Source organism: Erpetoichthys calabaricus, chromosome 9 (genome assembly GCF_900747795.2).
Source record: "Erpetoichthys calabaricus chromosome 9, fErpCal1.3, whole genome shotgun sequence".
Classification (NCBI taxonomy): domain Eukaryota; kingdom Metazoa; phylum Chordata; class Cladistia; order Polypteriformes; family Polypteridae; genus Erpetoichthys; species Erpetoichthys calabaricus.
The window spans coordinates 191,638,801-191,664,685 of record NC_041402.2 but is presented as its reverse complement, the minus strand read 5'-3'; the positions used below and the strand labels follow the sequence as shown (position 1 = coordinate 191,664,685).

At 44.1% G+C, this 25,885-nt stretch overlaps 1 protein-coding gene across 1 annotated transcript; it reads right to left on the bottom strand.

Moving 5' to 3' along the window:
• Positions 1–8,501: 8,501 nt before the first annotated feature.
• zbtb43 (zinc finger and BTB domain containing 43) lies at positions 8,502–15,835 on the bottom strand. Its single transcript, XM_028808684.2, has 2 exons — positions 15,684–15,835; positions 8,502–10,668 (listed from the first exon to the last, which is right to left on the bottom strand). The coding sequence occupies exon 2, from the start codon at positions 10,654–10,656 to the stop codon at positions 9,274–9,276; it is 1,383 nt and encodes a 460-aa protein (XP_028664517.1). The 5' UTR covers positions 10,657–10,668; positions 15,684–15,835; the 3' UTR covers positions 8,502–9,273.
• Between the last annotated feature and the right edge of the window lie 10,050 nt (positions 15,836–25,885).

The window sequence follows — 25,885 nt, the reverse complement described above, 5'->3', positions numbered from 1 at the left end:
AATGGCAGGAAGCAATCCTTTAAAACAAAACCCGGTGCCTTCTTTAACTGGCGACGCCCCCGCTTCTCCCATCCAGGCTATGCACCAGGGGAGTCGCCCTACCTGCAACTGTCCTTCTGTTCCTGCTGGTCTGTTTGCCTTCCTGGACCCTGGCTCTGGTGGGCTCCCAAGTGACCAGGGCACTCATGCTTGGGCTTTCACTTCCCCAGTCCGAGACTCCCATGCGGCAAGCCTACCACCTTCTGGGTCAATCCAGCTCCTTGATCGCTCGGCTGGAGCGACAGCTTCCATCAGCCCCACCGAGTATCAGCCAAACACCCTTTCCAGGGGGGCTCTCCTTCCAGCTGCCTGATCTCACTAGCGAGCCTGCCTTCACCCACTCGCTTTTGCATGCACTGGCTTTGTTCTTCCTGCCACCTTCTTCTCCCTTAACCTCCATTCACTTTCTTTTTTCTCCCCCATCCACACTCGTGCTTCTACTACATATAATGGGGACGTGGCTCAGGTGTGGCGATTGGCAGCTCCCTGCATCAATTATGGATGCGGACGACTCCTCACTTGCACACATAAGCTCACGTAGAATCCAGGAACCGCTCCGGCCACACTACCACGACCCCCTCTTTTTGTGCCAATTATCGATTATCATCTGAGCTGTGAACCCGCTGTACCACAACCTCTCGCTGCAAGGGTAGGCTTCAGCCCCTGGGGATGCTTATTTGGGTTAGGGGCGGCTATTAGAATGTGTACTCTCAGTGAGCCCCGTCTTAGTGAGGACGTCTGGATTCATCTGGGGAAAGAGGCCTTAATTTAGGAGTGTGTTACAGACCGTCCAATGCAGACAGACAGTTCAACACACATCTTTTTAGTAATGTTAAGGCAAGTTTACAGGGGGATATTATAGTCACGGGGGACTTTGACTACCCAAATATTAACAGGAATAACGTTGTAAACAATGGAGCACAAGAGCAGCATTTTTTAGATTGTTTCTCAACACAGTATGTTAAAGCATCAACGCGGTGGGGGTGTTGTGTGAGGCCTTTCTGGGTTTAGTATTTTGTAATAATCAGGATAGAATTGAGGGTGTCATGGTGACTGGACCACTTGGGTCACGTGATTACAATATAATACAATGTGTAGTGCTTTGGAAGAGCGTGGCTGCAAAGACTAAAACTGTTAAGTTTAACTTTGGTAGGGCAGATTTTTGAGCAGATGCAGCAAAGGTCTAAGTAGAACGGACCGGTATAAGCTGTGAAGTGTGGAGACAGTCGAGGAGCAGTGGGACAGGTTTGAAATCGTGCAACGTGGGACAGCGGGCATGCGCCGATCAGGTCGACACCGACTTCATGTTACTTGATCAGCTGATTCTAATATCGAATTCTTTTTTTCTACCCTTTATCCCGTGAAAAAATTTCTTTTGCACTAATCTACATGATCAGATGCAGAGAAGCTTTATGTCCTATTTTAAAGTGTGTTTATGTAATTAAACTATGGACCACAGGTTTTAACAAAATTAATTTCTGTAGGCTTATTGCTCATTGAAGATAAAAATAGTAAAATAAATCAAATTTCCTTAAAATACATAATAATAAAATATGTACAAAAATATTTATTCGTAATACATATGAATAAATAAAATAAAATGCTTCTCATAATTCCAAGCTTCTCATAAACACCTGCTTGCTTCGCTCGCCAACCCCATGGACTGCGCTACACGCCAGCAACTTCACGTCAGTGAATTTCACTTTCACCAAACAGAAGATCTTTAATTTCTCACAGATAGGCCTCTTCATTGGGAAGAAACACAACTTCTCAATGATGGCAACACGAATTAGAGGATCTACAAGTCTGTTTAAAGCCAAACAATATCTACAGACTTCTGGCATATCACCTGTGTCCATATATTCGCTCTCTTTTCACTTTTACCTTTTCATCAATATCGCATTGAATTTTGATCCTGTGTTTGGAAATACATTGTGACAACGCAACGTACAGTGCGTCCAGAAAGTATTCACAGCACATCCCTTTTTCCACATTTTGTTATCTTACACCCTTATTCCCAAATGGATTCAATTCATTTTTTTCCTCAGAATTCCACACACAACACCCCATAATGACAACGTGAAAAAAGTTTACTTGAGGTTTTTACAAATTTATTAAACATAAAAAAAATTGAGAAATCCCATGTCCATAAGTATTCACAGCTTTTGCCATGAAGCTCCAAATTGAGCTCAGGTCCATCCTGTTTCCCCTGATCCTCCTTGAGATGTTTCTGCAGCTTCATTGGAGTCCACCTGTGGTAAATTCAGTTGACTGGACATGATTTGGAAAGGCACACACCTGTCTATAGAAGGTCCCACAGTTGACAGTTCATGTCAGAGCACAAACCAAGCATGAAGTCAAAGGAATTGTCTGTAGACCTCCGAGACAGGATTGTCTCAAGGCACAAATCTGGGGAAGGTTACAGAAAAATTTCTGCTGCTTTGAAGGTCCCAATGAGCACAGTGGCCTCCATCATCCGTAAGTGGAAGAAGTTTGAAACCACCAGGACTCTTCCTAGAGCTGGCTGGCCATCTAAACTGAGCGATCAGGGGAGAACGGCCTTAGTCAGGGAGGTGACCAAGAACCCGATGGTCACTCTTTCAGAGCTCCAGAGGTCCTCTGTGGAGAGAGGAGGACCTTCCAGAAGGACAACCGTCTCTGCAGCAATCCACCAATCAGGCCTGTATGGTAGAGTGGCCAGACGGAAGCCACTCCTTAGTAAAAGGCACATGGCAGCTCGCCTGGAGTTTGCCAAAAGGCACCTGAAGGACTCTCAGACCATGAGAAAGAAAATTCTCTGATCTGATGAACTCTCTGGTGTGAATGCCAGGCGTCACGTTTGGAGGAAACCAGGCACCGCTCATCAACAGGCCAATACCATCCCTACAGTGAAGCATGGTGGTGGCAGCATCATGCTGTGGGACTGGGAGACTAGTCAGGATAAAGGGAAAGATGACTGCAGCAATGTACAGAGACATCCTGGATGAAAACCTGCTCCAGAGTGCTCTTGACCTCAGACTGGGGCGACGGTTCATCTTTCAGCAGGACAACGACCCTAAGCACACAGCCAAGATATCAAAGGAGTGGCTTCAGGACAACTCTGTGAATGTCCTTGAGTGGCCCAGCCAGAGCCCAGACTTGAATCCCATTGAACATCTCTGGAGAGATCTTAAAATGGCTGTGCACCGACGCTTCCCATCCAACCTGATGGAGCTTGAGAGGTGCTGCAAAGAGGAATGGGCCAAACTGGCCAAGGATAGGTGTGCCAAGCTTGTGGCATCATATTCAAAAAGACTTGAGGCTGGAATTGGTGCCAAAGGGGCATCGACAAAGTATTGAGCAAAGGCTGTGAATACTTATGGACATGGGATTTCTCAGTTGTTTTTATCTTTAATAAATTTGCAAAAATTTCAAGTAAACTTTTCTCATGTTGTCATTATGGGGTGTTGTGTGTAGAATTCTGAGGAAAAAAATAAATTGAATCCATTTTGGAATAAGGCTGTAACATAAGAAAATGTGGACAAAGTGACGCACTGTGAATACTTTACGGATGCACTGTATAACTGCCCGTGAGTGAATATCGTTTCTTTCTCTCTACACGATCTGTACCTGACAATAGCATTCACACAAATGAGAAATGATTGATCTGTGTGCGTGGTTGTAAATGTTTTAGATGTGGGAGGGACTTTTTTCAAATCTCTTTGTATAAAATCTTGTCTCGCGGGATTTCACGTTCACCAAACAACAAAACTTTTAATTCTCACGGATATGCCTCTTCATTGTGAAGAAACACTACATTTCTTGATGGCAACATGAATTAGAGGATCTACAAGTCTCAGAATTAAAGTTTAAATCCAAATAATATATTTGATCTTTCCGCTGTTCCTTTATTTCACTGAGTAATAATTTCTGTTTGTTTGCGCAAATGCAATCTTTACTATCATTTTCTTGAGACTTTTGAATTTTCCTACTTCTATTATCTCTAACCTGTCCTGCATGTGTATCACACCAACATTTTTGATTTCTTTATGACATTCTACTTTGTCATCTACTCTGTCTTTTATTTCCGGCACCGGGTGTGGTTAAATCTCTTGGCACAAAGTCTCATCTCGCGGGACGCAAGTTCTTGATATTTTTTAGTTTATAATTTAAAAACAGAATAAGAATCTAGAAATCTAATAACATCACATTAAAGTTCGATAAATTCTGAAAAGAATACCAAACATATATATGTAGGTTTTAAAATAAACCTGATTTAAAGCGTGACATAAAATCGTTGCACTTTTGGGCTTAGGATTTTATATATAGAGAGTACAAATATACAGTGCATCCAGAAAGTATTCACAGCACATCACTTTCTCCACATTTTGTTATGTTACAGCCTTATTCCAAAATAGATTCAATTCATTTTTTTCTCAGAATTCTACACACAACACCCCATAATGACAACGTGAAAAAAGTTTACTTGAGGTTTTTGCAAATTTATTAAAAATCAAAAAACTGAGAAATCCCATGTACATAAGTATTCACTGCCTTTGCCATGAAGCTCCAAATTGAGCTCAGGTCCATCCTGTTTCTCCTGATCATCCTTGAGATGTTTCTGCAGCTTCATTGGAGTCCACCTGTGGTAAATTCAGTTGACTGGACATGATTTGGAAAGGCACACACCTGTCTATAGAAGGTCCCACAGTTGATAGTTCATGTCAGAGCACAAACCAAGCATGAAGTCAAAGGAATTGTCTGTAGACCTCCGAGACAGGATTGTCTCCAGGCACAAATCTGGGGAAGGTTACAGAAAAATTTCTGCTGCTTTGAAGGTCTCAATGAGCACAGTGGCCTCCATCATCCGTAAGTGGAAGAAGTTCGAAACCACCAGAACTCTTTCTAGATCTGGCCAGCCGTCTAAACTGAGCGATCAGGGGGAGAAGGGCCATAGTCTGGGAAGTGACCAAGAACCCGATGGTCAATTTGTCAGATCTCCAGAGGTCCTCTGTGGAGAGAGGAGAACCTTCCAGAAGGACAACCATCTCTGCAGCAATCCACCAATCAGGCCTGTATGGTAGAGTGGCCAGACGGAAGCCACTCCTTAGTAAAAGGCACATGGCAGCCCACCTGGAGTTTGCCAAAAGGCACCTGAAGGACTCTCAGACCATGAGAAAGAAAATTCTCTGGTCTGGTGAGACAAAGATTGAACTCTCTGGTGTGAATGCCAGGCGTCATGTTTGGAGAAAACCAGGCACCGCTCATCACCAGGCCAATACCATCCCTACAGTGAAGCATGGTGGTGGCAGCATCATGCTGTGGGGACTGGGAGACTAGTCAGGATAAAGGGAAAGATGACTGCAGCAATGTACAGAGACATCCTGGATGAAAACCTGCTCCAGAGCGCTCTTAACCTCAGACTGGGGCGATGGTTCATCTTTCAGCAGGACAACGACCCTAAGCACACAGCCAAGATATCAAAGGAGTGGCTTCAGGACAACTCTGTGAATGTCCTTGAGTGGCCCAGCCAGAGCCCAGACTTGAATCTGATTGAACATCTCTGGAGAGATCTTAAAATGGCTGTGCACCGACGCTTCACATCCAACCTGATGGAGCTTGAGAGGTGCTGCAAAGAGGAATTGGCGAAACTGGCCAAGGATAGGTGTGCCAAGCTTGTGGCATCATATTCAACAAGACTTGAGGCTGGAATTGCTGCCAAAGGGGCATCGACAAAGTATTGAGCAAAGGCTGTGAATACTTATGGACATGGGATTTCTCAGTTTTTTGATTTTTAATAAATTTGCAAAAACCTCAAGTAAACTTTTTTCATGTTGTCATTATGGGGTGTTGTGTGTAGAATTCTGAGGAAAAAAATTAATTGAATCCATTTTGGAATAAGGATGTAACATAACAAAATTTGGAAACAGTGATGAAGCGCTGGGAATACTTTCCAGATGCACTGTATAAGATTATATATATATATATATATATATATATATAAATAAAACAGAAATGTCTTTGTAAAATAAAAACTAAACTAAAAATACATGATGAAGAAAACTAAAACTAAACTGAATTTCCAAGTAAGATCAGAGAAAATATAGAAATAAAAACAAATATAACAAGGCAAAACTATAATAATCTTGATTTGTAAGAAGAGTTAGATAAAACCTCCCTGTTTGCAGAAGACGCATCATCTTGCACTCAAAAAACGAGAAACATCTGATTTTTAATTGAAACAAGTTCATCCAAAGAAAAACAAAGCCCTCATCATCTATCCATCCATTTTCCAACCCGCTGAATCCGAACACAGGGTCACGGGGGTCTGCTGGAGCCAATCCCAGCCAACACAGGAACCAATCCCGGGCAGGGTGCCAACCCACCACAGGACACACACACACAAACACACCCACACACCAAGCACACACTCGGGCCAGTTTAGAATCGCCAATCCACCTAACCTGCATGTCTTTGGACTGTGGCAGGAAACCGGAGCGCCCGGAGGAAACCCACACAGACACGGGGAGAACATGCAAACTCAACGCAGGTTGGACACGGGAAGCGAACCCAGGTCCCCAGATCTCCCAACTGCGAGGCAGCAGCGCTACCCACTGCGCCACCGTGCCGCCCCAAAAGCCCTCATCAAGAAATTAATATTTTTAAGAAAAACATTTAAGGTTCTTAATGTTCAAGTTCCAATATGTTACTTGATAATAACATCGGTAGATTCACAGGCTGTAACATTTTAACAGCTGCACGAAATTGAAAAATGGCATCACCGCCACACTCCGCCGTACCAGTGCGACAGTGGTTGAACGAAACATTCCATCAACGCTGGATCAGCCGGCTCGGTCTCCCAATTTAACCCCACCAGACTTTAGGTAACCTGTGGGGTTACCTAAAAGATAAGGTGTACCAACATCACATCCACAATGTGGCTGAGCTATGTGCTGCTAACACAGAAGAATTTTAGAGGATACCAGTAGAGATGTGCCCAAGCCGCCTGTGAGAATGTCGCTTTTCGTCTTCAGGCGTGTATCGATCTGGATGGCGCATTGGTGGACCACGCCATGGAGAACAGGGGATGAAAAAACATTCAAGGTTCTTAATGTTCATGTTCCATTATGTTACTTAATAATAACATCGGTAGTTTCCTGACAATGATGTCTTTTCAATCAGATACATAAATATGGGCCACCCTGTATATACGGCTCGAAAAAAATGAAAGGACTACTTTGTAATGAGAGTGGAGCATCAAGTCAATGAGACTTCTGGGCTATTGATCTGATCAGTTAAGTAGCAGAGGGGCTTGTTCATCAGTTTTTTTTTTGCTTTGGGGCACTAGAGGGGCAACAATGAGATGACCCCCAAAAGAGGAATGAATGGTTTAACAGGTGGCGGGAGGCCACTGACATTTTTCCCTCCTCATCTGTTTTGTCATTCATTTTGCATTTGGCTACGTGTCACTACTGGTAGCATGAGGCGATACCTGACCCTACTGAGTTTGGTGGCACAGGTAGTCCAACTTCTCCAGCTATGTGTCATTGCCAGAAGGTTTGCCGTGTCTCCCAGTACAGTCTCAAGGGCATGGAGGAGATTCTAGGAGACAACCAGTTCCTCTAGGAGAGCTGGACAGGACCCCTCGTAGAAGGTCCTTAACCCATCAGCAGGACCCACCGGTATCTGCTCCTTTGGACAACGAGGAACAGGATGAGCACTGGCAGAGCCTACAAAATGACCTCCAGCAGGCAGGCAGGCAGGCCACTGGTGTGACTGTCTCTGACATCTCAAACATTCAGAAACAGACTTCATGAGGGTGGCCTGAGGGCCTGACAATGTCCTCTAGTGGGCACTGTGGAGCACTTATTCCAGCTGGCACCTGTGTGACCCTGAGCAGGTCACCTCACCTGCCTGTGTGGCAGCTGCATAACCAAAGAAATGTCACCAATTGAACGTCAGATATTGGAAGTCACCCTGGATAAAGATGTCAGCCAATAATAAGTGACTAAATAAGCGAACATAAAATCTCCTTTGGCTCACCCTTGCCCTCTTCCTCCTGTTCCTCAGCTAATCACGAGTTTGCTTTACGTTTCCTCCGGAGTGATTTTTTCTGAGAATTAGGGATCTGCACTGGCAATCGGAAGGTTGCCGGTTCGAATCCTGTAAATGCCAATAGGGACTCTGCTCTGTTGGGCCCTTAACCTGCAATTGCTGAGCGTTTTGAGTAGTGAGAAAAGTGCTATATAAATGCAAAAGAATTATTAAATTAAAAGAATTATAATTAATTCCTCCACTGCAGACGCATCAAATGACTCCTTAGCCGAAACGTGAATCAACATCGCATTGGGATGAATGTTTTTCTTTATTAAACTCGTAACAACATAAATTAACGATATCCTGAAGTGCAGTCAATTGAGAGTTAATGTACCAGGTGTGCGATAACACACAATAAAAATATATACTGTATATATATATATATATATATATATAGAAATCTATCTATTTATATAATCTCATCGTGGTTTCCTTAAATAAATGTCTTCCAGAAAGCCACCCATTTTGGGATGCTCTGTGGCACTTGAAGAGCTCAAAGGTCGGGATCACTTCAAGTATTTTCACACCGCGCCGTACTCCTTTTGCCACTTTTCTTAATTCCATTTTTCTTATAATAATAACATTTAAATACACCCAGACAAAAAAAAAAAAGAGAAACAGCACAACAACAGGCTGGCACCAAGTAGCCCCAGTCTTCAAGTATTTGTCCCGTGGTGAGGGTCTCCACTTCTGGCCTTTGTGCCACGCGCCTCCACCACGCCGTCTGAGCCAAAAAGTCCTTACCCGTTTCAGAAATGACGTCCACAGAATCATTTCGGAGCACGTGACTGGCACATGGGGGATGTAAAACGGAGACAGGGCGGGTGGAGGATGCCCATTCCCCGCCAATGTGGGTGGGCTTTCCCGGCCCTCTCCGTTCCTCAAGTTCCACAGCACCTGCACGCCGTGGCTCATTCACGGGGGGGCGTCCTGGCAGACGAACGGCCGATCCTCCTTACCGATTTCACACTGAAACACTGGGCGGTCACAAATGTGGGAGTATTTCGGTCACCGCTGGGGATGTCCAGTTTCCCCCAAAGCTTAGTGGGTCCCGAATGACCCACAGATAATTCCACGTTTCAGACAAATGACAAATGACAAAAAAGTTTCATCTGCGCACACATAGAGAGGGGGCCCCCCCCCCAAAGAGTTCAATTTTCAGGAGACGTCCTCCACAAGCTCGGCATTCTTGGCTTGGTGGGCCTTGGTGCAGGAGGACACGTGGCGGTGGAAGCTGTCCCTCCACATGAACCTCTTGCTGCAGATGTTGCACTCGTACGGCTTAATGCCGGTGTGGATCTTCATGTGGCCGACGAGGTGGTGCTTCATTTTAAACTTCTTACCGCACACGCCGCAGCCGTACGGCCGCAGTCCCAAGTGCATGCTCATGTGCCGGTCCCGCTGGCTCTTATGCGTGAAGCTCTTGCCGCACTGACAGGGGTACAGTTCATAAACCCCCGCCGAGAAGCCAGAGTGCGGAGACCCCTCTTGCAGGTCACCCAGGATTTCCGTGCTGTCGCCGCTACTCTGGGCGACCAAGTCCTCCGTGTGACTGCCGAGGGGTTCCTGGGTTCGTTCACCGGCAAACTCTTCCATCGACGCCCCATAGAAGTCCACTTGCTCGTCGTAGGAGTGGTTGACCACTGGATTCTCCTCAAATTCTTCGCCCACTTTAACAGGGTCAGCGTTACAGCTGTCAATGTTGGAGGACATGCTCTCCACCTCGCCCTTGATGGTCTGCTCCGAGTCAGAGATCTGGGGGTCCTCGGTCACCGGGGTCACCGTCAAGGCGTCGTAGTCGTCCTGTTCATACCTCTCTCTCTTGACGTGGACCCATCTCTTGTGATACATGATGCTGGGCTGAATGTACACCGGCCTTGAGTACGGATAATCGGCGCCGTCACTCGTCCCCCCCTCCTCGTCTTGGCTGGTCATTTCTGAGCCAAAGTGGTCTTGATCTGCCGGGGATGTGTTGTGCAGATGGCCCTGATTATTGGTGTGGAGAGGAAATCTGGTCTCTCTCGGGTCAGTGGCTTCCTGAGCCTTGGTCATGTCTGGTGGCCCCCCATTAGATTCGGCACCTTCACCCACGTGGTTATAGCAACTGCTGCTGGGAGACTGGTGCTCACTACTGCGGCTGGACTTCTGACACAACACTGATGGGTTCCCCTCGAGGAGTTCAGTGCACTTGTCCACCACGTGCCACATCTGAAGGAAGCTGGCCGCCGTAAGGAAGCCCACAATCTCGGCAGCAGGCAGTAACAGTTTCCCCGTATAACACGACTGCAGGATGCTTTCAAACACCCGCGGGTGCATGACGTCCGGCAGGATCACCCGCATGCTGTTCTTGAGAAGGACCTGGTCACAGAAATACGGAGAGCTGGCAGCCAAGACCGCCTTGTGAGCGCGGAAGCGGTGGCCCTGAACCACCACAGTGATGTCGCACAGCTGGCCCTGCTGTCGTTGCTGGTTCAGTTTCTGCAAGATGCTTCCGGAGAAGTTTGGGAATTCCACATGGAAAGCGTTTGTCTCTGGTTCCATTGTGTTGGAAACCTACAAGCGGAGAAGAAAAAGAAAGAGAGTCAAAAAACAAACAGCTTTCACCCACCCAATCGCGTCCATTGAATCAAATTACTGAACACTGGCAGCAATGTGGGGGGCAAACAGGAGACGTGGCCTCCGTCTATTGAGACATGTTTGATACCCCCTGTGCCTAAACGGGAAACCAAAATGGAATTTCGAAGGTAATTAAAGCCACCCACCCCAACGAAAACTAACATCAAACCTGAAACTATTAATAAAAAAACATTTTCGTAAACTGAAATAAAATAATTAACAAAACCAAAATGAAAAACTAAAACTAAACAAAACTATTAAAGTAGCTGGAAAGACTAACTGAAATAAAATAATCTTTATATATATATATATATATATATATATATATACAGTATATACAGTGGGTACGGAAAGTATTCAGACCCCCTTCAAGTTTTCACTCTTTGTCATATTGCAGCCATTTGCTAAAATCATTTAAATTAATTTTTTTCCTCATTAATGTACACACAGCACCCCATATTGACAGACAAAAAAAAGAATTTTTGAAATTGTTGCAGATTTATTAAAAAAGAAAAACTGAAATATCACATGGTCCTAAGTATTCAGACCCTTTGCTCAGTATTTAGTAGAAGCCCCCTTTTGAGCTAATACAGCCAGGAGTCTTCTTGGGAAAGATGCAACAAGTTTTTCACACCTGGATTTGGGGATCCTCTGCCATTCCTCCTTGCAGATCCTCTCTAGTTCTGTCAGGTTGGATGGTAAACGTTGGTGGACAGCCATTTTTAGGTCTCTCCAGAGATGCTCAATTGGGTTTAAGTCAGGGCTCTGGCTGGGCCATTCAAGAACAGTCACAGAGTTGTTGTGAAGCCACTCCTTCGTTATTTTAGCTGTGTGCTTAGGGTCATTGTCTTGTTGGAAGGTAAACCTTCGGCCCAGTCTGAGGTCCTTAGCACTCTGGAGAAGGTTTTTGTCCAGGATATCCCTGTACTTGGCCGCATTTATCTTTCCCTCGATTGCAACCAGTCGTCCTGTCCCTGCAGCTGAAAAACACCCCCACAGCACGATGCTGCCACCGCCATGCTTCACTGTGGGGACTGTATTGGACAAGTGATGAGCAGTGCCTGGTTGCCTCCACACATACCGCTTAGAATTAACGCCAAAAAGTTCTATCTTGGTCTCATCAGACCAGAGAATCTTATTTCTCACCATCTCAGAGTCCTTCAGGTGTCTTTTAGCAAACTCCATGCGGGCCGTCATGTGTCTTGCACTGAGGAGAGGCTTCCGACAGGCCACTCTGCCATAAAGCCCTGACTGGTGGAGGGCTGCAGTGATGGTTGACTTTCTACAACTTTCTCCCATCTCCTGACTGCATCTTTGGAGCTCAGCCAAAGTGATCTTTGGGTTCTTCTTTACCTCTCTCACCAAGGCTCTTCTCCCCCAGTAGCTCAGCTTGGCCGGACGGCCAGCTCTAGGAAGGGTTCTGGTCGTCCCAAACGTCTTCCATTTAAGGATTATGGAGGCCACTGTGCTCTTGGGAACCTTAAGTGCAGCAAAAATTTTTCTGTAACCTTGGCCAGATCTGTGCCTTGCCACAATTCTATCTCTGAGCTCTTCAGGTAGTTCCTTTGACCTCATGATTCTCATTTGCTCTGACATGCATTGTGAGCTGTAAGGTCTTATATAGACAGGTGTGTGGCTTTCCTAATCAAGTCCAATCAGTATCATCAAACACAGCTGGACTCAAATGAAGGTGATCTCAAGGATGATCAGAAGAAATGGAAAGCACCGGAGTTAAATATATGAGTGTCACAGCAAAGGGTCTGAATACTTAGGACCATGTGATATTTCAGTTTTTCTTTTTTAATAAATCTGCAACAATTTCAGAAATTCTTTTTTTTGTCTGTCAATATGGGGTGCTGTGTGTACATTAATGAGGAAAAAAATTAATTTAAATGATTTTAGCAAATGGCTGCAATATAACAAAGAGTGAAAAATTGAAGGGGGTCTGAATACTTTCCGTACCCACTGTATATATATATATATATATATATATATATATATAAAATCCAACATCTGTCTGCTTTTCAATAAAGAACTACTTAACGGATTTAGATCGGGTTTATTTCTAGAATTTGCTTGAACATTCCGGTTGATTTTGCGACTTCTCTCATCACGCTAAGTATCAGAGTTCGCTTGCAGTACCGATTATTTGCACGAATTCGAGAGACACGCAGCGGGGCAGGGACCTCCTCACTAGTGAAATAAAGGTTGTGGGATGTCATGGCGGGCCTGCACACTGGTGCTGTGAGTACTGTGCGGAGTGGAAGTAGGACCTCTGTGTTTTCTGGGGTTACTCAGGGGTCTGTTCTTCTCCTACTCTGTTCAATGGACTGAGAGAGTGTTGGACAGGGTCATGGGGTCCAGCGGCTGGGGGGCATCTGTTGGCGAAGAGAGATTTACCGATCTTGACTTTGCTGTCAACGCTGTGGTCTTCAATGGAGGCTCTGATGGGGGCTCTCGAGAGAGACTGAGTGAGGGGTCTGAGTGTCTGGGCTTGCGAGGGTCCTGATAAAAACCAAGAACCAGACCTTTAATGACCTCTTAGGCAGGCCATCAGCAGTGTCTGCGGAGAGAGTGTCGACCTTATCAAGAGGTTTACTTACCTTGGCAGTGGCATTCATATCTCTGGTGACTCTTTCTATGAAGTCAGTGGACGGATTAGGAGAGCATGGGGGGGTCAGGAGGTCGCTGGAAAGGGGTGTGTGGGGCTCTATTCAATAAGGGCGCACACAAAAAGGCGAGCTTCAAAAGGGCGACCTCAATTAAGCGCGGCGAATGCGCGTCCTTATTGAAGGATATTGGTGTGTGGCGCTCCTGATATCTCTGTAAAAGGACGAAGGTCCAAATCTTTAGAGTCCTGGTGCTTCCTGTTTGTGAGACATGGACACCATCCAGTGACCTGAGATGAAGACTGGACTCCTTCATGTGGATCTCTACAGAGAATCCTTGGGTACCGTTGGTGTGACTTTGTGTTGCTCACAGAGTCCCGAATGAGGCACATGACCTGCATTGTGATGGAAAATCAGTTACGGCACTACGGCCATGTGGCACGATTACCTGAGGGTGATCCGGCTCGCAGGACCCTCATTGTTGAGGACCCGTGCGGCTGGATCAGGTCAAGGGGACCCCACGTAACCCCTGGCTGCAGCAGATAGATGGTCATTTCCAGGGAGTGGGCCTGAAGCGCGTGTCTTCCTGGAGGTTGCAAAGTGTAATCCCAAGCCGTTCTGTCTTGTGGCGAGTGTGCCAACGAACTGTACCAGTGCGTGCCCCCCACTGTCACCTGACCTGACCTGTGCTTTTTTTTTCTCTGTCACTGCAATTCCTATCTGACTTGGTGTGGAGGTGATTGGTGTTGTGATGAGGAGAAACAGACTATGGTGCAGAACGGCCAAGTGATGAGATGCAAAACTAAAGGGGTGGATGGAATGTGGTCAAAGAAGACATGGCTGGAGGTGGTGTTACATAATATGAAAAGATAAATTCCCCCCCACCAAAAGGATACCCACGATCGCCCAGAGTTGAAGGAAAAGGATTTGTGTCTAACTGTGTTAGATCTGAAAATGGACATTAAACCCAATAATGAGGAAGATGAGTGCAGTTTCTGTCTTTCTCTGCACTAAGCTGTCCAGTATCCCACTTGGACTCATCGGGATGGTTTAATGTCTCATTCAATTCAATCATCCATCCATTTTCTAAACTTGCCATATCTTGGGGCGCCTATGCCAGCAAGTTTCGGGTGTAAGGTAGGAAACAAATCCCTGGACTGGGCACACTAGTCCATCACAGGACAAACATATCCACACAAACATCCATCCATTATCCAACCCGCTATATCCTAACTACAGGGTCATGGGGGTCTGCTGGAGCCAATCCCAGCCAACACAGGGCGCAAGGCAGGAAACAAACCCTGGGCAGGGTGCCAGCCCACCGCAGTCCACACAAACATCAGGGCTGATTTAGAATCGCCAGTCCAGTTAACATGTATGTCTTTGGACTGTGGGAGGAAACTGGCGCATCCACAGACATGGGGAGAACATCCAAATTCCATGAGGGAAAGACCCGGGATGTGAGCGGAGATCTCCTTATTGAGAGATGGCAGTGCTACCACTATGCACAGTGCATTGTGCAGACCCTCACCCCACTGAAAACTGCTGAACTCTCTATTATGCCACAATGCCATTTCGTGTCACACTTTGCCCTACTGAACCATTTGAATAGACCCATATCTGTTATTGCCATATTAATAATATTTAGTAACTACATTATCTCCATCAGAGATGTACACCTTCACATTTGGTGTGCCCCTCATGGCATTCTAGTGACCACCCCTTATTTCTTAAAAGCATCACATTATTAATACTATGTAATGTCTTCATTAATACAATCAGTGCCCTACACTCTGACCTGCCAGACTAGTGCAGTATCCATCGCCGCTACAAGAGGACCAGTTACTGCTTGTCTTTAGTCCATCAGAGGAGGTCACTGTCATCTTTTGATGTGCCACATTAATCTGTCAGATCATATTTCACCTCACCACAGTTGCCTAATGACAATCAAGCCCTGCTGAATAAAGCGCTCCAGAGTCTCCCGTCACTCCATTACGGCAGTTACCGTTACACTTTGCCTCCTTCGAGTGACACGGGCTCTCTCGTTCTCTTGCCATGACAGCTGTGGTCCTTTCAAGCGCTGGGCTAGTGACTTGAGAGGATTCATTTTCAGGTCAGCGATATTTTAGATCAGCTACCCTAAAACAAAATCGGAGCGGAGATGATGAATCTCGCCGTCCCCCCCAAACGTCCCCCGAGCAGTCAGCCTCCTTCGCCTTGCGGGTTGCGCTCCCTCCCCCCCACGCGTAGCACATTCCCTGGTGTGGGAGGCCCGGAGCGGACGGCACTCTAATGCAGGGCACAGGAAAGTACAGTCGGATACGAGCCGATCTTCCTTCTCACCTGCGCTATGCCGAAGGACAGTTCTCCCCCAACTCGCCGACGGCTCAATTCTTCGGGCGACAGCCAGAGCGCAAGACGAAGGACCCAGCTGCCCACTTGCCAGCTCTTCCCTGCCGCCGCTAGACTTCACCCGGAAACCGTGACGTCATGACGCCGCCGCGTGGGTCGCGCTTGTAAACAAACGCGTGCGCGGCAGGGCGCGCGTGCGCAGTCGGGCTGTAGTGCCCAGCGTAGGCATTGATGAGGGTGGCGGAGGAACTTTCACATTCAGTTCGCTTTCCATGCCCAGGCGGCAGGGATTTTTTGCAGGCGAACTCCGTGTCAGAATCGTGAACGGTGTGATGAAGGCGTATTTCTCTTTTAGCACCTTTGGTGCACCGCGTCATTTGACGTAATTTGTATGTACATCGTTAAATAATACTGCTTGATTGTTTCAAAAAAATTTTGTCATTGTGTTCAAACCTTGAGGGTTACTAAAGAATATATAGTTGAGGGTTAGGGTCACAAAAGCCGGGGCTTACAAATCACATGCATATTTATGGCGTGCTTCATATTCGGACTAAGTAAAATCTATGTACTGTACTATACTATATATATATATATATATATATATATATATATATATATATATATATATATATATATATATATACTATATAGTGGCATGGATCGTGGACTATCTTAAAGACAGACCTCAGTATACAGACTGCTGTCACTGTCCTGCTCCACAGACAGATTGAGGAGATCGTTCCTCCCCCAAACTATGCGACTCTTTAATTCCACCAGGGGGGGTAAACGTTAATATTTAACATTATACATAGTTATTGTCTGTTTTTTTCACCTGTATTATTATCATTCTTTAATTTAATATTATTTATTGTATCAGTATGCTGCTGCTGAAGAATGTGAATTTCCCATTGGGATTAATAAAGTATCTATCTATCTATCTATCTATACAATAAAATGCCAGTGATATGTGTGTGTGTGTGTGTGTGTGTGTGTGTGTGTCCGGCTCCTCTGAGCAATCTGATTGGTCTGTTTGGCTTTGGTGGCTTAGTGGAAAAGAATGATGATATAATATGATTGGTCAGCGAAGTTCAGTTCTTTATTGTGACGATTTTTTTTGTTCTTATTTTTACTGGAATGGAGTTAAAATTGGGCATTTCAATTACAACAAAGCAAATAACGTACAGAGTGACGTTGGGTCGCTAAATCCTAACGACAAGCAACCCGAGTTGCTTTCAAAGAAGTATTCACAAGAATACGAGTAATGTTTTCACAGAGACATTGGTGGCCCGTCCATCATTGTGAATATGTGAATTTCCCATTGGGATTAATAAAGTATCTATCTATCTATCTATCTATCTATCTATCTATCTATCTATCTATCTATCTATCTATCTATCTATCTATCTATCTATCTATCTATCTATCTATCTATTATCAAATGAGATTGTTGTTCTACTTCTGAGTAGACCTGCAGGTTAGACTTTCATTCTAATGACTGCACAAGACAAGTAACTTCATCTTTCAAAGCCATTTACCGCTCAAGCAGTAATTTTGTGATTTTTTTTAGTTAACTGACTTGTTAAAATTCACACCTTCTAATTCCTTCCTTTAGTCCTAAACAGTCTCATTCTCAGTATTAATTGGCTGTTCTTTTCTTAGCCAACTGCCAATTAACAATGAGATGCAAATGAGAAAGGAGTCAGCCGCTTGCCATATTACTTGAGTCATTTTTACGCCTGTTAAGTGTTTATCAAGAATTGTCCGTCTAATTTAGAAAGGCAGAAGAAAGTGAGGACCTGAGAGTGACTATCTTGCTCAGGGGCCTCACATCTTTGATATGATATCCCTAAGACATGGAACATCTACAATATAAGGAATGAAAGAAAAATGAATCCTGTGACCTGCAATGATTTAAACTGGATCAGAACAAAACGCTCAAACCGCTGTGGCCCTTCGGAACCCAACTTGAGCAGCCTCTTCCAAAGCGTCTTTTCTTTTGTCGGACACTAGATGGCGCCAGAACCTCACCGTAACTTTTTTTTCTTTTATTCTTTTTTTTTTTTTTTTTTTTGCTTTTTTCTGTTTCCCTTCAAACGCGGCTTTATTTGCCTTAGAGTGGTGTTTGTGTTGCCAAATCTTTTAACAATGCAAATGCTCAAGTTCAAACATACTTCCATAAACAGCAGAATACCGCAAAGTTCTCATTTGAATTTCTGACCAGTATATATAACATGTGCAGGCCCGGTCTTAGGTATTATGGGGCCCTAGGCGAAAGAGGGGTCCAGGGGCCCCCTGGAAGCTCTGCGAAATGCGTGAAAATTAGACCAAGGAGACGTTTTCTTGTAACGTTACGAGGTCATCACCCTGCGTCCCTTTTTCGCCTGGAGTAGTTAGCTGCTACAATTTAGCCAGTTTGAACTGTTTCCACTGGGCACCACGTGGCGGTATGTAGCTAAGCCCAGCTTAGTTTTTTTGTATTTTTTCTTTTTTTAGTTTTTTTGTACTTTTTCATTTTTTGGGATATTTGAAACTTTTGGAATGCATTGCGAAGGGAGGGGCGGGCCGGGGGCCTGGCTGCCGTTGATCCGGGGCCCCCCGGACGCCGGGGCCCTAGGCGGTCGCCTACTTTGCCTATGCCTAAGGCCGGGCCTGACATGTAGCCACAACCCAGCCACAGGGGATGCACAAACCAGTGTGTTTCTTTGTGCCGGTCCCAAGCCCGGATAAATGGGGAGGGTTACGTCAGGAAGGTAAAATTTTGCCAAATCAATATGCGGGCAGATGATCCGCTGTGGCAACCCCTAATGGGAGCAGCGGGAAGAAGAAGAAGGTATAACACGTGGCCACAGTCCGCCAGCAGGATTACTAGTCAAATGTAGAACTTAACCTTTAAACTTACATTTTCTTCCGTTCCCAAATGACATTCTAAATATTACAATCGCAAAATTAACCCTTTCAGTGTCCAAAATCAACAATTATAATTGAGCATAACCAAGAAATAAAAACTCCAGAAGGCCACCCATAGACAGATGCAGCTTCTACACTCCTCTTTCCCAATTATAAGATAAACTGAGTGTGTGTAATTAAAGAAATAAGTAAATGTGTGTGTGTGTGAAATAGAAATAATGCAAAAGCAGTTTTACAGTGTTAGCTTAACTGACGTTCGCTTCTGTAGCAGAAACCTTTTTCTGTGTTATTTACCAAGGAAAGCCACTTTTGTGGCCATAAACCGCATTAGACGAGGACATCTTATCAGCAGATTAAACCAACCAAACATTATCCAGCCCGCTATATCCTTAACTACAGGGTCACGGGGGTCTGCTGGAGCCAATCCCAGCCAACACAGGGCGCAAGGCAGGGAACAAACCCCGGACAGGGCGCCAGCCCACCGCAGGGCACACCCACACACCAAACACACACTGGGACAATTTAGAATCGCCAATGCACCTAACCTGCATGTCTTTGGACTGTGGGAGGAAACCGGAGCACCAGACACAGGGAGAACATGCAAACTCCACACAGGGAGGACCTGGGAAGCGATCCTAACTGCGAGGCAGCAGCGCTAGCCACTGCGCCACCGTGCCGCCACACACACACACAATTCCAAAAATTGTATTTTCGGACTCGAAGGTCTAAAACGTCGAGATTCATCAAAATCTCGAAGTGGATTTTTTGGAGGATTCCAATACTTCGTTTGCGAGAAAGTAAAAAAAAACATGAAAACTCCGATGGCCGTTTCTGTCGAAGGCCCATAAAAATAAAACAAGTCTCCCAGCACGATTGTCAAGAGTCTTCTGTTCAACTTCAAAGTCCGTCCTGCCCAGCACAACCGCAGAGTGGGCGTAAGGACAGTGAGGACGGCAGACCAAAAGCCAAGGATGACTTCCAAGCTGAACTCCAAAGTCAGTGTCTGATCGCACCGCCTGAGTGACCGTGGGTTCAATTAATGTGCCAGTTTTGCCAAATGGAAGTAAAATGTAGAATTTGATCTTCAATCACAAATCATTTTTCTAACATGTTACTTACCCAGCTGCTTTGTAGTGTTGATCGAGAAACGTTCTTTGCCCCCCACACACCTCCCCCCCCCAAACCATAACCTACCGTTTGATGGGGGATGAGCCAAAACTTTAGATTCATCACAAATTTCGATCTCTGGTCTCGACGGATCTCGGCGTTTAAGGGTCCCCGATACCGAAAACCTCGATATCTCGATGAAGGGTGTATGAGTGTGTTTCTGTGTGTCACAGTTTCTTGAGGACGGTCTAGAACTAAAATGGTTGGACTGGAAATACCAAAACTTTAAACTTCACCCTGTTATGAGATGACGATGTGCTGATTGAAGCCAAATCGTGCAACAGAAAGAGGCCCACGAGAGGAACCCTCAAATACCGTAATTCTGCTATGAATTAGGAATTCTTCTCGTCAATGGCTATCGTAATGACCTACTTTTTATGATCGGAAGGATCAACAGTGGTAAATAATTATTGAAATCTTATAGAACAGTTTGGGTAACTTGGTTACTAGGGGCACAAAGCCTACTGACGCTCATGTCCAAATTTTTAATCTCAATTAATGAAGATAAAAAGTTCATAATATACTAAAAGTCAATGGTGACCAGTGGTGTACAACAGCAAAATACTGTATATGAAAAACATGTATGGCAAAAAGAAAATAAAAAACTCACCTTATGTGTGTTGCATAAATCGCTTAACATTTATTCATGTGTATGCTCAAAACATGCATTTTTTTAATAAAATATTGTTAAAACTTGCTTCTGGAAAAATCAACACACATCAAAAAAAAAATCAGACAATGCAGGTCAGGCGGGTCTGAGTTGTCAAATTAACGACAGGACTCTTCACCAATGAATGAGTAGGAGAGACAGAGTCAAAAGCCTAACATGCAGCCCTAGAATTTCAATAAATAAGTAACCCTTTCCGAAGACATTGTTTCACTTTTCGATTACAGGTTATTGAATGAAGACTGATGTTCAAAAATGACAAATTCGTCCATTTAAAATGAAGTCTGAAAAACAATGAAGTGTGCAGAAGGTGAAGAGGTCTGAATACACACGGAATCCCCTGCACCTGCTGATCAGAATGAGTCCATATTTTACTGACAGTCTATTTATTTATTTATTTTAATTATATTGTTAATTCATCCATTCTTTTATTTGAAGGGAAATGCTGTCCCTTACCATCCCAGAATGCAGCGCTGGGTCTCGTTATCTGTCTGCTTCTGCCGCACTCGCATCCCGCGCTCTTCTCTGCGGCTGCGCAGCACGAAGCGTCTACTGTGAAGTTGCTCGTCGCGGTCGCGCGCTTCTACTACTCTTTGAAGATCAGAGTGGGTAAGTGACATGATGTTCACGTTTTTAATGGCAAATAAATAAATAAAAGCAATTTAATTTATGTTGAAAGGTGTGAAAGACGGCTCGGTGATACTCTTGGTGATTAAACGTGTCCTTAGTCTTTCGGTTACACTAAAAACAAGTTCACGGCTAAATTACGTAACAATTACACGACTGTATAATAATTCCGGATTTCTCTGACTCAGAAATTTAGTAAAACTACACAATGTTCAGATGCAGCCAGCAAAAGTTAGCCTGTGATCTCAGCATGTCTTTCAGAAAATGATTCTGTATTTAAAAATCGTGAAGTCCAGTTAGCTGTAGACTCTCCGCATCCAGCAAGTAACAACAGCACGGGAATCTTCAGAGAACCTGAGAAGGATTCTGCTGTCTGTGAAAGTAGTTTCAGCCGCTGCACGGTATTGTAAAATTGTATTGTAAATTATCTTCTTTTTCTATCTCCAGCTTCACTGGGCCACAGGTTTTGGACGTGCACCAAATTAACATCATTCTGGATAAAAAGCTTTGAATGCCTTTGGCGTTTGGTGAACTCTCAGGTGGGCTTAGAGTGCAGAAGGACAAATTGATTGTAATTGCCCACACCACACTACGAGCATGGAGGCTTATCTTGCTCAACTGGAAAAATCCCAGCCCACCTGTTACAGGTCAGTGGGCACGGGGCCGTTTCTGAGAACAGGCGGTCTATTCAAATGTCTATGGCGCCCTCTAGTGGTCAGGCCGCATCACTGCAGCCCCATGTTGAGATTCCTATCTTTATTTTGTTTCGAAAAATGAGTCCGGACGGGAACACAAAGAAAAATGTTTATGTCGTGCGCCTCAGCAACACACTCTGTGGCCCAGAAACGGCCCAACCACAAACACAAGCAGGTTAGGTGAACTGGTGTTGCTAAACTGGCCCTGGTGTGTGTGTGTGTGTGTGTGTGTGCTACCTGTGATGGACTGGCACCCTGTCCAGAGGTATTTCCTGCCTTGTGTTGTGCTCAATACTTGATAGAGAGGTAAATAGTTACATTTATATAGCGCCTTTCTAGACACCCAAATCACTTTACATTGACAGTAGGAGAGGATGATGTGACGGAAGCCATTCTTGGACCAGTAGACTCTCTACACATTAGCTATTATTATTGAGAAAGATGGAAAGGGGGATGATTAGGGAGCCAGAATTGCCAGAAGTGGCGGTGGGCAATTTAGCCTGGACATCGGGATACACCCAACTCTACGTGAAGGATGCCTGGGGATCTATTAAGGCCGCAGAGAGTCCGGACGTCTGTTTTACATCTCATCCAAGGGATGGCGCCAGTTTTTACAGCACTGGGGTATTGGGGTCCACACTCAGGCCACAGGGTATACGCCCCCTGCTGGGGTCACCAACACCTCTTCCAGAAGCGATTCAAGCTTTTCCTCCCATCCAAGTACTGGCCAGACCTGAACATGCTTAGCTTATGGTGGATGACCTGCTCTGAAGTGCAGCTCTTATGGCTGCTGCTACTGATGATGATGATGATGACGACGTATGGCATGTAGACGTCTTCATTACACCGTCCAGTTTTGTTAGGCGTCCATGAGGTGGACTAAATTGTCTGCTTCTTGCTGCTTCGCGATTAGGAGCCTGTCAAGGTAGGGAGTCAGAAATGTATTAAAGTATATGAGGAGCACGCTGGGGTTGGCTCCATCTTCCCCATCACCCTAACCCTGGATAAGCGGGTTGGGAAAATGGATGGATGGATTATTGAGTCGAAGTCGTTCTGCTAATGCACAGAATTGCATTCCATTGTTGCTATTATTATTTTTTTAAAATATGACTCATTGTTGCAAAAATATTTTAATAAATAAAAATGTGACTTCCTCATAAGGTAAGTTTAGAAAATGTTCCAAATTTTAAATCTGGTCACAGAGCCCCCATAACCACCTGGACGTTGTGCTTTTAAGAAATTTCCTAACTCATTTGGTGTTGTTTTCTTTTTAAATTTTCTGATCGAACACACATTTACTGATCCATTTTATGCAGTTAAGGATGACGTTTGGGGGACAAAATCTATCCTGAAGTGGGAAACCATCCAGGAGAGGGTTCCTAAACCCCCCCCCCCCCCCCCCAACATTCACTTACACTGGTGCCCATTTATTAACATATCATAAACGCAAAAATCTTAAAGGATGTGGGAGGAAAGCTCACCCAGACACAAGTAGAGTGTGGCATCTGACGACATACAGCAGAATGTCAAATGGGGGGGGCAAATACTTTTTCCCAAGTGCTGTCAATAATGCCAGGCCTACTGTTTCAGTCTTTTGAACCCTGCAGTCAGTGAGCACTGCAGTCCCGAGCTGCACATGCACATTATATAGTGCCCTTCATACCACATCCAGGGATAGCCAGCATTCATTAAAAGAAGAAGAGAGAAGTGGCATGGCGGTCTGAGGGTCCATCAGTGGGGAGAATGACACAGCGTGAGGTTCACAAGGCTCTGCATGCCACAGAAGCAGATGTCTGGACCTGAAAAAACATTTGGAAGAAGTTTCTGACAGGCCGAGATGTGAACAGCTGCCTGCAGATTTAAGTGCACCCCCAGCTACTGCACTGTAGATCCCCAGGCGTTATGCTCTGCTACACTTAATGAGGCATAATTAGCAGGTCAGGACGGATTGAGGTCTCCAAGGCTTTAATTTATGATATCTAGCAGGAAGGCTGAGCTTCACACGAGACGGCACACTGGAAATCCTGGGGAATCCCTTCATACCTGGCAGAGCCTCTGACTCTGGGCATCTGGCCCACCTTGTGTGGCTTAAAAAAGCAGATAATTACGTTAGGAGTCTCTTTAGTTTTTCATCTTGAGTGCCGCTACTGGGCTTCCTGCTACCAGCCGGTTGTTTAACTGCAGGCGATACAACTGAAAAACAAGACGCGCCCGACAGGACTTGAAACGTCACCAACGCGTTTGCCAGCCTGAGCACGTCCAGTCTTATAAAACAACAAGTGCCAGGACACCCGGATCAATAGGAGGCCATGGAGAGCATTTTAAGGGAGTTTATGTAACCCTCATAGCTCCGGTCACCCTGTGAGACTGACGGACATCTCCAATAACTTTCGTATCTATCTATGTATGAGTGATATAGCGTCTTTCATATCTATCTATCTATCTATTACATAGTGCCTCGCATATCTATGTATTTATCTATCTACCTATTTATTACATAGATAGATAGATAGACAGAGTGAAAGGTGCTATCTATCTATCTATCTATCTATCTATCTATCTATCTATCTATCTATCTATCTATCTATCTATTATATAGTGCCTTTTCTATCTATCTATCTATCTATCTATCTATCTATCTATCTATCTATCTATCTATCTATCTATCTAGATTATATAGTGCCTTTCATATCTATCTATCTATCTATCTATCTATCTATCTATCTATCTATCTATCTATATTATATAGTGCCTTTCGTATCTATCTATCTATCTATTACATAGTGCCTCGCATATCTATGTATTTATCTATCTACCTATTTATTACATAGATAGATAGATAGACAGAGTGAAAGGTGCTATCTATCTATCTATCTATCTATCTATCTATCTATCTATCTATCTATCTATCTATCTATCTATTATATAGTGCCTTTTCTATCTATCTATCTATCTATCTATCTATCTATCTATCTATCTATCTATCTATCTATCTATCTATCTATCTATCTATCTAGATTATATAGTGCCTTTCATATCTATCTATCTATCTATCTATCTATCTATCTATCTATCTATCTATCTATCTATATTATATAGTGCCTTTCATATCTATCTATCTATTATGTAGTGCCTTTCATATCTATCTATCTATCTATCTATCTATCTATCTATCTATCTATCTATCTATCTATCTATCTATTATATAGTGCCTTTCATATCTATCTATCTATCTATCTATCTATCTATCTATCTATTATATAGTGCCTTTCATATCTATCTATCTATCTATCTATCTATCTATCTATCTATCTATCTATCTATCTATCTATCTATCTAGTGCCTTTCATATCTATCTATCTATCTATCTATCTATCTATCTATCTATCTATCTATCTATCTATCTATCTATCTAGATTATATAGTGCCTTTCATATCTATCTATCTATCTATCTATCTATCTATCTATATTATATAGTGCCTTTCATATCTATCTATCTATTATGTAGTGCCTTTCATATCTATCTATCTATCTATCTATCTATCTATCTATCTATCTATCTATCTATCTATTATATAGTGCCTTTCATATCTATCTATCTATCTATCTATCTATCTATCTATCTATCTATCTATTATATAGTGCCTTTCATATCTATCTATCTATCTATCTATCTATCTATCTATCTATCTATCTATCTATCTAGTGCCTTTCATATCTATCTATCTATCTATCTATCTATCTATCTATCTATCTATCTATCTATCTATCTATCTATCTATCTATCTATCTGTCTGTTTATGATTTGTCTCGTTTCTCCCTTCACACCCCCAGTTTGATGGCCGTTCACTTTGTGGTTCCTCCGTATTTCTCCTGTCCCTCTGGGTCTCTCAGTATCTCTCTCTTTCATTTCGCTTTGACAGGACACTTTTAAATTTCATGCTCACGCCACAGTCTGCCGTGATATCCGATGACGGCCGATGCTCTAAATCTTTGAGGCGTCACTCAGGGGAGTCGAGTTGCTATCAGCCGCCTGCTGTGATGCCTACAGGGAGGTTCACTACAATTTATAAAATTATGAACACATATTGCATATTTTCTGTGGCAGCAAAGCGGATGCAGCAGCCGA

Coding starts and splice junctions, on each gene's coding strand:
- zbtb43 (XM_028808684.2), bottom strand. CDS start 10,656: ATGGAACCAGAGACAAACGCTTTCCATGTGGAATTCCCAAACTTCTCC.